The sequence below is a fragment of the Portunus trituberculatus genome, chromosome 42 (assembly GCF_017591435.1).
Source record: "Portunus trituberculatus isolate SZX2019 chromosome 42, ASM1759143v1, whole genome shotgun sequence".
NCBI lineage: Eukaryota > Metazoa > Arthropoda > Malacostraca > Decapoda > Portunidae > Portunus > Portunus trituberculatus.
Window position 1 is genome coordinate 17,450,881 of NC_059296.1, and position 12,623 is coordinate 17,463,503.

At 36.0% G+C, this 12,623-nt stretch overlaps 1 protein-coding gene across 3 annotated transcripts in view; it reads right to left on the minus strand.

Annotated features, from left to right (window-relative positions):
• LOC123517320 (protein disulfide-isomerase TMX3-like) overlaps nucleotides 1–12,623 on the minus strand; it is a 48,245-nt gene that overhangs the window by 24,737 nt on the left and 10,885 nt on the right. For all 3 annotated transcript variants that reach the window (XM_045277297.1, XM_045277295.1, XM_045277298.1), the window contains exons 2-7: nucleotides 11,533–11,621; nucleotides 11,221–11,384; nucleotides 9,608–9,794; nucleotides 6,383–6,460; nucleotides 6,148–6,214; nucleotides 5,298–5,425 (exon numbers count right to left, since the gene is read on the minus strand). In XM_045277297.1, the coding sequence (XP_045133232.1) occupies nucleotides 5,298–5,425; nucleotides 6,148–6,214; nucleotides 6,383–6,460; nucleotides 9,608–9,794; nucleotides 11,221–11,384; nucleotides 11,533–11,621 (713 nt within the window). The remainder of the gene's footprint in view (nucleotides 1–5,297; nucleotides 5,426–6,147; nucleotides 6,215–6,382; nucleotides 6,461–9,607; nucleotides 9,795–11,220; nucleotides 11,385–11,532; nucleotides 11,622–12,623) is intronic.

Here is a 12,623-nt window from a genome sequence, read left to right on the forward strand (position 1 = left end):
GATGTATTGAGACGTGGAACAGTTTAAATGAAGAAGTAGTGTCTGCAACAAGCGTGCATACTTTTAAAGTAAGATTGGATAAGTGTAGATATGGAGACGGGGCCACATGAGCATAAAGCTCAGGCCCTGTAAAACTACAACTAGGTAAATACACACACACACACAGTAGAGATGGAGAAGGAAAACCAACAACTAAGGAAACAATGTGAAGAGATGAAGGCTAAACTCCTAGAAATGGAGATGAAAATATCCGAAGGGGACTTGAGGAAGGAGGAATGCCTTAATCTAATTGATGCCAGGATGAAAGAAGTGAACCATGAACATCAGGAGGTACAAAGGTCCTTTAGGGAGAGTGAAAAAGCAGGAAGAGGAAAATAAAGTGATTACGCAGAGTGAAATGGTAAAGGCACTAAAGGAAAATGAGTATGTGGTGAGAGATATTGCTGAAAAGAAAAATGTGTGATCATAACAGGATTGAGGAGGAAACTAACAAAACTGGCAGGATAGGAGGAATAAGGAAAATGACAGGATTAAGTCTTTACTGAATAAGATCTCTGTGGAGGAAGAGGACCTATATGCTGAGGTAGAAGAAAGTGTGAGATTGGGAGCTTTTGAGGAAGGCAAGAATAGACCATTAAAATTGAAATTAAAGTCTCAGGTGGCAGCTGAGGCCTTGTTGAGGAGGGCTTGGAAACTTAAGGACTCTGAGGAAACCAAAACAATTTACATAAGAAGAAATATGTCACAGGATGAGCGAATGAAAATGAAAGAGCTTGTAACTGAAGTGAAAGAGAGGAATGACGAAAGAACAGAGGAGGAAAAGACCAAGTTTTTTTGGAGGATGAGAAATGGGAGGCTAAAGAAGTGGTGGATAAAACAGGCGGAATAGACATTACATGGAAGAAAGAGACTAGGAATGGAATACAAGTGACTTACATGAATATAGATGGATTTCTGTCTAAGAGGCTAGAATGTATGGATTACCTAAGAAATAACGAACCGGACATAATGTGTATAGTGGAAACAAAGCTAAGGCCCGAAATAAAGCTAGACTGGTTTGTTGTAAAACACTACAAAGTATGGAGAAATGATAGAAAAATAAAGGAGGTGGTGGTATAATGGTTCTTACTAAGGAAGATCTGATAGTGAAGGAGGTGAACTATAGTAAGAGAAATGAGGAAGTGATAAGTATGCTTATAACAGATGGCAAGAGGGACATTAATATTATAACAGTATACATACCACCCAGAACCAATGCTTGGGAATATGAACAGTACCAAATGGTGATGAGAAATACTCTAGACAGAATGAAGCAAGAACTCATCAGAAAGGATAGAGTGATGATAGTCGGAGACTTTAATTGTAAAGAAATAGTGTGGGAAGACTATGAAGTGGTGAACGGTGGTGAGTGGGCAGAGGAATTGTTAAAGGTAGCAACAAATAACTTGATGACACAGTGGGTGAGATCACCAACAAGGTGCAGGGGACAGGATGTTGCAGCAAGGTTGGATTTGGTATTTACCAGGGCATCTCTAAAAGAGTAAATTGAACATGAATGTCCCTTGGGGAAAAGCGACCATGATGTCCTAAGTTTTGAGCTGGATACGGAATTAAGTACGGAAAAGAGTGTGGAGCACAGGGAGGAAAAATTAAATTATGTTAGGCCAAATTATAACCATATAAGAGAGTTCTTTAATGAAATTGACTGGTCTGTGGTATACCAGGAAGAGGATATGCAATTGAAATACGATAAATTTATGGATTTATATAACTCTGCTGTGAAGAAGTTTGTGCCATATCACAGAAAGAGGACTTTAAATAATAAACAGTGGTTTAATAGAAATTGTGAAGCAAAAAAGAACAAAGAAAAGGCATGGAAGAAACTTAAGAAAAATAGTGATGTATTATCAAGAGAAGTCTACAAAACAGCAAGGAATAGATATGTTGAAGTAAAGAGAACAGCACAAAACGAATATGAGCAGAGTGTGGTGGAAAACTGTGATAGTGACCCTAAAATGTTTTACAAATTCATAAATGGAAAACTAAATAAAAGGGAGGCAATAGAAAAAGTAAAAGATGGGGAAGAAGTATATGAGGATGCTAGAGATATAGCTGAAATATTGAACAACTTTTGCAAAGTGTTTACAAAGGAGGAGCATTTTATGGGAGGAAGACCTACGGAAATAAAGGAAATGCAGGACATCATGGTTACTAAAGAAGATATAAGGAAAATTATAAGTAACTTGGATATTAATAAATCAATGGGGCCTGATGGCATATCTGGGAGGTTGCTAAAAGAATGTAAGGATCAATTGTTGAACCCCATATTTGATATTGTGGAAACCTCCATACGAACAGGAATAGTCCCGAAAGAGTGGAAAAGAGCTGACATTGTGCCTCTATATAAGAATGGTAGTAGAATGGAACCGTTAAATTACAGACCAGTATCATTGACTAGTATATTGTGCAAGGTATGTGAAGAGGTAATTAAAGCTAAGTGGAGTGAGTACAGGCAACCCCCACTTAACGAAGGGGTTATGTTCCTAAAAAACACTTCGTTAAGTGAAACTTCGTTAAGCGAACCGATTATAACAAGTTTAACCCCTGATATGAACTTCCATTGAGAGTAAGCAAAGCGAGAGTGCATCATAGTACAGTAAAAGGTTTAATGAAAGTAAAAATTATGAAGTTAAACATTTAGGTAGTTTAATTCAAGTCATTATAATGTACACTAATGTATGTATGTATGTGACTTTATAATGTTGATGATCTTAACTTTATGAAGGGAGGGAGAGTGAAACGGGAAATACACTAACCGGCAACCTGTGGAATGTAAACAAAGTGCGCATCACGGTACCGCATACAAAACTTATGTACCACATTTCCACAAGGCTTTCCATTTTATCCATTGTAGAGTCACGAGTTCAGGTGGTTCTTTTAGCTTTCAAGGAAGATGCGGTCTCACCAGCCTTCTTAATGAGTCTGCTGACTTGAAAATAGAGACAGTAGATGGAGTCAAGATGGTGGCAAGCAATGTTATTAGTTTTCTGGCCTCTCTTGTCTGTGAATAATATCCAGCTTCACTTCGAGAGTAAGACACTTCCTGGTCTTCTTAGGAACATTAGGCCACATTGCAGGGCGTTTTGGTGGTAAGTTGAACTAGGGAAGATGAACTGCTGGTGACGCTGTTATGTTTTGACTGGGGAGTGAGTGGTGCGCGTGATCTATATCTTGATCTTGATCTTGATGCTACAGGTGACGCAGAATTTCTTCTGAGTCAGGCCTTTGTATCGGCAGCGTCTGTGTTGTCCATGAGAGGCTTGATCTTGATCTTTATTCTACAGGTGTCTCAGAATTTCTCCTGAGGCAGGCCTTAGTACTAGCAGCTCCTGGTGTATTCAAAAGCCTGTCAGCTTGCATGATATGGTGGAGCTTTCAAATTTGGAAAAAATTACCTGGATAAAACTTCGTTAAAGCGAGTTTGGTGTTCGTTAAACGAGCAGATGATAGTAAAACGAAACCTTCGTTGTAGCGAAATTTCGTTGTGTGAACCTTCTTTAAACGGGAGTTGCCTGTATCTAGAAAGTGAAAACATTCTGAGCGAAAGGCAGTTTGGTTACAGAAAAGGAAGATCGTGCGTATCCAATTTATTATGTTTTTATTCAAGAGTGACTGACATACTACAACATAGAGAGGGATGGGTGGATGCTATTTACCTGGACTTGAGAAAGGCCTTTGATAAAGTGCCACACAATAGACTGATGTGGAAACCAAAGAAGATTGGAGGAGTAAGTGATAAATTCCAGCAAAATGGATGGAAAATTACTTAGTGGGAAGAGAAATGCGAACAGTGGTGAAAGGAAAGAAGTCAGAGTGGAAAAAGGTAACCAGTGGAGTTCCACAAGGGTCAGTGCTTGGTCCCATCATGTTTTTGATTTATGTTAATGATACGCCAGTAGGAATTGACAGTTACATGAATATGTTTGCGGATGATACTAAAATTATGAGGAGAGTAAAGAATGTGGAAGATTGTAACAAGTTACAGGAAGATCTTGATAAAATATATGAGTGGAGTAAAGAGTGGCAGATGGAATTTAATATAAACAAGAGCCATGTTATGAAAATGGTAAGAAGTAGATACAGACCAAACAGGGATTACAGGCTGGATGATGAGAAAATTGAAGAGACCAATGAGAAAGACTTAGGAGTAACCGTGCAAAACACTTTGTCACCGGAGAAACACATTAACAAGATATTTGGGAAAACATATAACAAGCTTCAAAATATTGGTCTTGCATTCCACTACCTGGATGAGGGAATGATAGAAGAAGATACTATGCACTTTAATAAGACCCCAATTAGAATATGCAGCTTGCGTCTGGTCACCACATATGAAGAAAAATGTGAAGAAGGTGGAAAGGGCACAGAGGCTGGCAACAAGGATGGTTCCAGGACTCAGGGAGTTAGACTATGAGGAAAGACTGAGGAAACTGGGGCTGACCACATTAGAAGAGAGAAGAACAAGGGAGACATGATAACTATGTATAAATTGGTGAACAAGATTGACATACTGGACAGAGAGTTGATAAAAGTGACCACAAGTAATCATCATCACCGAGGACATGGAAAAAAACTAATAAAAGACATCTGTCTAAATGACATGAGAAAGTACAGTTTCCCGAATCGTAGTATTGATAAGTGGAATAAACTGAGCAGTGATGTCATTGATGCAGTGTGTGTCAATCAGATGAAAGAGAGATATGACAGGAGTGGCCAAGGAGGCAGGATACAGAGAGCTTAGCTCGGGCCCTGTAATACACAAATAGGTAAATACAAATAGGTAAATACACACACACACACACACACACACTCTCTCTCTCTCTCTTTCTCTCTAACTTCATATAGACCAAAAATACATGATACCATGAATTGTGCTTAAAGGTATGAAATTATCATAGTGGAATTTCTCTAGAGCATAATTATCTAGTAATGTAGATCAATGTCATATGATTAGCAACAGCAATGTATATTCTATTAGATGTGAATCATAGTTGTAGATCCTCAAGTATTTAGATGTGAATCATAGTTGTAGATCCTCAAGTATTTAGATGTGAATCATAGTTGTAGATCCTCAAGTATTTGAAAAAAAAATCATGTTGTTATATGGTAATACAAAAATGTTGATAGGTGCTATTTCTTTACAAAACGTCATATATTCAATGAGCTAAATGATGATGTAACATATTAGATACTATGAGAACAAAGTTAGTAGAAGTTGTAGAACCAAGAATACAGACCTTCCAAAGCTGGCCAAGGTTGCCGTGTGTAATCTTGGTGAAGGTGACAAACCGCTCATGGTTCAGCCATTCTCCCAATGTTTCATTGATCACAGTTTGATTCTCTGCCACCTCCCACTCCTCTGGCACTATTGAAAACAGCACCACTCAAATGTAAGAAAGAATTCCCATACAATACAACATGTATCACTCCACACAGTTCAATACACTTGTGATAAAAAAAAACCATTTAAACATAAATCTTATGAGTGAGAAGATATTCTCACAGCATTAATTTTCATAGCATTTTCATGTCTATTATATTATATCAATACTGGTCCTACCATCCTTAAATCTAATCAATGTTTATGTGGCTTGATTATTAACTACTGGTAAACTTTTACTTACAATACTTTAATTTAATACTAATGTGGCTTACAGGTAAAACAAAAGTACAAAAATAATACTTTTTAAAAAGAATTTCTTCAATAAGTCATCAAATGCTGAATTTTCTTTCATTACAATTATACTGAAAAATCTTTTCACCAATCTGAAGATTTTAATCTTGTGTTATATAAGCAAAACAAAACAAAAAATCCTTGCCTGTGAATAGAAAACATGTGTTTGAGATCCTTCTTTGCTTAACCCTTCAAGCCACCCTTCCCAATGCACAGAAAACATGAGGTAAGGTGTAACTACTAAATCTCAACACCAATTCTTTTCTTAATTAATGAGAACTTTCTGACTTGTGCAATGTTATAACACCCAACATCCAGAACGTTCCACTAAAATATCAAATCAACATAGTGCTTGAATTCCAAGACTTCAGAATTACTGATGAAATATGAATACATATCAGTAAAACTCTTACTTGTATAAAAGATATGCATATCATCTTTGAAGACCATCACTGCTGGGTTTGACTCAAGATTAAAATTCTGAAATACAAGCAAATTTTCTTAAAAACATCTGCCTTAACAGATAAACAAAAAGAATCATATATTGCAAAGTAAGAAAAGAAAATTACTACTTCAAAATCATTCCATCACAGAGCAACAAATGGTAGTCAATGAAATCTCACTGCTACAAGTCACACTCACACTCACCTCTGCCATGCAATCTGCACCAATACTATAGAAGTAATGGAAAGCTCGCATTTCTTTTGCATAGTTCTTATACAAGTCCTTGAAAAGAGAAAATCAAGAATGTTCAAATCAATATCTTTAATTTCTAGCTACTCTTATAAACATGGTAAAAATATATGGGTAGTATATCACCTATTAACTATTCTTGTTAAATTCTATTTAGTACCTAATGCATCACTCTTTTACTGTATTTACAACTAATTTTAGTGTACGACAGTCATGTTCCACCAACTGTGAAGTTCATGATTTACAACTTTCAAACATATAGTACACATATCCTCAGGATAAAAGAAAAAATCAAGTGATTATCATGCAATACAGTGGAACCTTGCATTATGAGTACGCCAGATCACAAATAATTTGTAAAATGAGATGAGGTTCAGGAAAATTTTCATCTTGTTTTATGGGTGGAAATCCACATTATGAGGGAGCTTCATAGTTACCACTTGGTCTGTGCTCACCCAGCTCACTTGGAAGAATTTCTATGGTTTTCCTAGTTTTTTCTTATCTAATTTTTATTAAATTTTTTCCCATTACTTTATAATAACTGTAGTTATATTATCATGACTCCTAATGTGAAAAGAAAAGCTTTGTGAGAAAATGCTACAAAATGTCATTCTCCTTCCAAACAATAACAATCCTTCTGCCCCATCTCTTTTATCACACAAATAATCCCACCTTTAAGGTAGTTAAATGAATAAAACCAGTCTATATTATTCCTTTTGCATCATATTACATTAAATTGTGTCTTCATAAATGTCATAAGTCTTGTAACTACACATTTTCTGTTTAAAAAGTATAAGAAAATATTTTTTGGTGGTTTTTGGAACTTGGAAAGGATTAACTATATTTCAATTCATTCTAATGGGAAAGTTGGATAATAATATTAGCAAATCATAAAATGAGCTTGGTCATTGAAGGAATTAAAATCAGAATACAAGGTTCCACTGTAGTTATAAAATAAACTGCAGTAAAAAAAAAATAAAGTGCAAGAATTCCCTATACAATGCATATATGACTAATGCTGATGACAGAGGTATTATCAAAACTTAGGTTAACCCCTTCGTTACCGACTCTGCAACCTACACTCTTACCTACCCGCTTCTCCTGGACTAAGTTTTACACAAGCTTCTGATTTTGTAGAGGTAGTTTGCATTCATTCTTACACCCACATTTAGTAATTTACAAACCCTCCTGATTGAGTATCAGTATCCTCTGACCCTTGTAATTCACTTTCAAGGTTCATATCACACTCAGAATCACTATCAGGAGAAAAGATGCCATGACATAACATGTGTCAATCACACACTACCCCATGCTTCACATGATCACCACCCAAAGCCTATGTCCCTAATGTCCTTGAAACACAAGGTGTCAATTAGTCACTTGTCATTAGTCCTCAAAATCATAAAAACCAAAAGGAAATTGAGTTTTGTGCATCATAAATAAGTGTATTTCATTGGTTCTGTAAATGATGTTTTATGCATGAGGAACTATGGTAATGTCCCAAACTTTTTGAAAACAAAAGTTGCCAACTTATCAAAATGTCAAAAAGGTGTCAACTTGTCATTTCATCTTAAAAATCATGCATACAGAAAAAATTAATTCTTGTGTATCTTCAATAAGTGATGACACAAGTAGACATGTAGATATTTCATCAGTTTGGCAAATGAAATTTTATATGAAGTATTCTTGTATGCCATTGGTACAAAAGGGGATAAGGACTAGTCTCTACTTTTTTTTTCTTTCTTTTCTTTTCTTTTTTTTATGATAAGGCCTATAGTCCCTGTAGGCACACTTGAAGAGTATGTAGGAAGTGCTGTTCAACTTCCACCCATTAGTGGCACAAGCAATTTTATTTACAGTGGTACCCATATTAGGGCCCATATTGCCACCCAAGCTCATCTTGGATGTAAGGTATTTACACCTCCACCTAGAACCTGGGTATCATGGTGACATGTAGGTAACTTTAAACCACTTGACAAATGACATAGCTTCAAAGCGGTATGTAGTGGGTTTCAAACCTATGTGTGGACGTCTGCCCAATCCCACGCTCACCACCTTATCTATTACGCCACCGCCTCCCTTGGTCAATATCTTTTGGTCACTGAATTTGGAGCATTAATTAATCAATTACCATTTGTTTGTTTTTCCCCCTTCCCTAAAGAAGCAGCAGTGGTGGTGAATTTACCTCAGCTGGAACTAGCTTTCCAGCACTAAATGTAGAAAAATTCAGACACACCTTAAACTTGCCCCGTAGTGGAAGAAAAAACTAAACAGATTTTGTACTTTATGAGGAAGCATATAATATTCTTGACATTTGTCTGTTATAACACCTGACTGGATACGGCTAATGCCTAATAAAAATGGGTGCCTTGAGCTATCTTCGTGCATGTTAAGCAGCTTCATCACATACTCTCCCTATTGCACTCTCACTAAGACGAGTAGCGAGTGGTTGAGTTGTACATGCATGGCAAGAAACTGGACTCATCTGAATCATTTTCACTTACTTAGTAATAAATTTCAAAAGTAGTTATAACTGCCTCAGGTCCTCATTTGGTAAAGCAGTTATAGCCACTTTCAGTGCTTTAGGAATCAATATCACCATCAAGTAGTGAGTGGTGTTAGCAATTCAAATGTTGTGAAGAGGGGATAGATTACCTATGAGACATGTTTATTGTCTGCTTGGCTCAAAGGGCAAGCAAAAATCTAAAAAAATAACATTACTGAAATTGATTTCTCAGAACAGGAAAATCCTGTCTGGACTGACAGAGAGTTTGGCTGAATAACCATATACCAAAGGCTTTCCAAAATAAAATTCAGTAAGTAGAATTTAGTAAAGATTACTCAATATACGAGGGCAATATAACCCACACTAAAGGGAAGCAAACTCTAACCTTTAGATCTAACAGCATGACTGATTTTTCTATTTTCTCACAAAAGACCCATGCCCTTTCAGACCAGATGCAGGCAAATCTCCAACACTGTTCTTCAAGGTTTGGTTCCATTTCAGTATTCACAATTGTTCTCTATTCATCTTTGCCAAGTCCCACCACTCTCTTGCTCCAAAGAAAACACTTTTTCAAATAACATTCTCTTCACTCTTTTCTAATCTGATAAATAAGCATAAATACATAAAATATAAATATAACCAATAAAAATATGTGTACACTACTTAATACAAACCCATAAGACAGTATCTTGAGTGCCAGCATAGAGGAAGAAAAGATGTCCAGGATGCTCTGTGAGAGCCTGTAGCTCATGATGGTTGGCCAGGTGCTGGACAGGAGGTGCTGCCATCCTTACTGCAAATCCTATAATGTCATCCTTGGTGCGATCCCCAGTGAAGCTATGACGAGTGTCCCCCTGAATGCTGCAAGTATAAAAGCAGCATAAAGCATTTCATATTTCTCTACAAACTACAGGTTTCACTTTAAGAATAATAAATTATGTTGAATTATACAAAAGCAGGCACATCCCTATATATAGAGAACAAAATAAAAACTTCACTTCATTTGTTAGAATCACTCCGAGTTGAAGTTTTGGCAAAGATCTAGGCAAGAAATTAGCTTAGAGATGGATGAGATAGCAGTGGTGACATCTGGTTGAAATAAAAAGAGAAAAGAAAAGAAGTCAGAAACATTCTGACTAGGTGCCAAAATTCATGAGGGAAGTTAGATCTACAAAAGTTTTTATTTTACTTATTCATGAAAGAATTTTGGCAAATTGAAAACCAGCTTTGGTATGATTAAGGGCAGAAATGTAAAGACCATGAGTTTAAGAAGATGGAAGGATAAGTATCACTTGAACAAGAATACATGCCGAGATAAATAAAAATTTTGAATATTTTGAAGGAGAGAAAAGTATAGCATGTATATCTTCATGCCCTATAAACTTGCTATACAGAGATTAGTCCCTGAAGAAGAAACAGTATTTTTTCCACAGAAAACCTGAATAATACCTTCTCAGCTTTCCTCAATAAGTCAGAAGCATCTCTGATTTATAGAGAGGAATTGGAAGTTAAGGGCAAGATAGATATGAAATTTTGATCAGAGGAGCCCAAAGTAGAGGACTACATCTGAGTTACAGTATAAGTAGAAGGATTAGCTGTTAGGAATCAACTAAGAATGTTTGATGTAACTCCAAGACAGTAAGGGATACAGGCTGGATGCTCTATTACATGGAGAATAACAAACTTCAGTAGTTTGCTCAATGAAGGGAGATGAACATTAAAGTCTCTAACATTGGAGACTGCAAAAAAGTAACTCAGAATAGGTTCACATTTAAAGCTGAAGGGTAAAAAAAATTTCATAGTTAAAAGAAGTTATGTGAGAGATATACATCACAGATTAATTTAATTTACGAGTGATTCTGAAGCTGAAACACAATTAGGGAAAATTAGGATTAGGGAAGCTAGAAAAGAACAAATTTAATTCAAAGAGTGAATACACAACATTCAGTTTTGGACTGAAAGTGAGGAGAAAGTAGGAAAGAAGGAAAGATGGATTGCTTTCAATAGCCTACAACACCTGTGTCTAACTAGTGAAGAAAAGGTTTAGTAAGAAGAGATGATACTCCAGATTAAAAATTATGTCAAAAGCCACAAATGTTGTAGAAGTTAACAAAAAATTGTTGATGACAGGATATCAAGACACTATGAATTGACAAAAAAGAACAGTCTGACCTGGGGATATTTTTGGTTGCCTTCCTAAACAAAGTACTCCTCATATACACAGCATTTGTAAATGATTTGATGTATACACATTCTTGAATGTGAGAACTTGGAACACATAACTCACAACATAATGGTGGGAAATCCCTTCACCATGAATTCAGTGGCCACGGCAGTGAAACGAGTGCAGTCCACACGACCAACACGGATTTCTGAGCCATACAGAGCATGTGCCACATGATTCCAGATGGGCTCCAGCTTCTTACAATGGCCACACCATGGAGCATAAAACTGGAAGAAAAAACATGCTTACTTTCACTATATCAAGATATACGGCTTGTGTGTGTATGTAATGTTTTCCATTAAATATAAATTAATTTGTATAAGTCACTGAACCATATGAAAACACATGAGCATAATACAAAATTTCTCAACAAACCATGACCAGCCAGGTGGACTCTCCTCGCAACTCAAGGAACCTGTCACTCAGCTCCAGCACCTTACTCACTGCTACACCACACTGCAGTACTGCAAGAGAGTAACACCCATACATATCATTATTCTAGCACACACCAAAGGCCAAAGCACAATTTGAAAAATCACTTTGTTATCTTTCCCAATGCACAATAAGCTCTGTGATCTGCAGTAATATATATAAAAGCTTTCAACTTGAATTGTACTAAAAGTTTCTAAAACTACAAAATATCATACATTAAGCTTACCATGTTTTTCATATGGTATTAGCAGCTAAAATTATTGTCTATTGTGTTAGAGGATTAATCATACTGTATTTGGTTCCATGTGGAAAATATCTTTTTTATCTATTTTTGCATATAAACCCTGTTAGCAAAGAATGTGTGTTAAAAGATTTTATTAATTACTTAATCGTAATGTCATTATATTACAAAATTGTTTTAGCATGGCTCTATTAGGGAAAACTAACTTCTCAACAATGCTTAGAAGTGTTTTCAGAGAAAAATGTTGTAAAGCTTTACCATGATTTTTTTCACAATTCAAGCAATATAACATTATAGATAATATATTTGCTCTAAATTTTCAAGCTATCTTCATGATAAATAGGTGGATATTGTGAATGCCCTGCAAACAACTTGCTGCCTATTATACATAGTTGTAGTCACTGGAATGAAGGTTCCATTATTATACTCTACCAACCTAACCATCAACTCTGCCCAAAACCATTAATGTGGCACATGTTGAGAATTTGGTACATTTTTAGCACTATTAGTAACATAAAGTATAGAAACAGCAACGACAAATACTACTTGTGCAGTCAATTCTAAGTTCTGAATTATGTAGTATAGCAAGGCATACAGCATGAACAGTTTCTGACACAGTATCAACCCATAGACAGCAGCAATATTTGCTGCAAAGCATCCAATTCTTAAAGTAATTCATACATAGATGCCATCAACTTTAGGATTAGAGGGTATATTTAGTTGCATAGCATAATACAGCATTTCAAAATTATCTATATTTTGACACTGCTGTCACTAATTCCTCAGTATACTA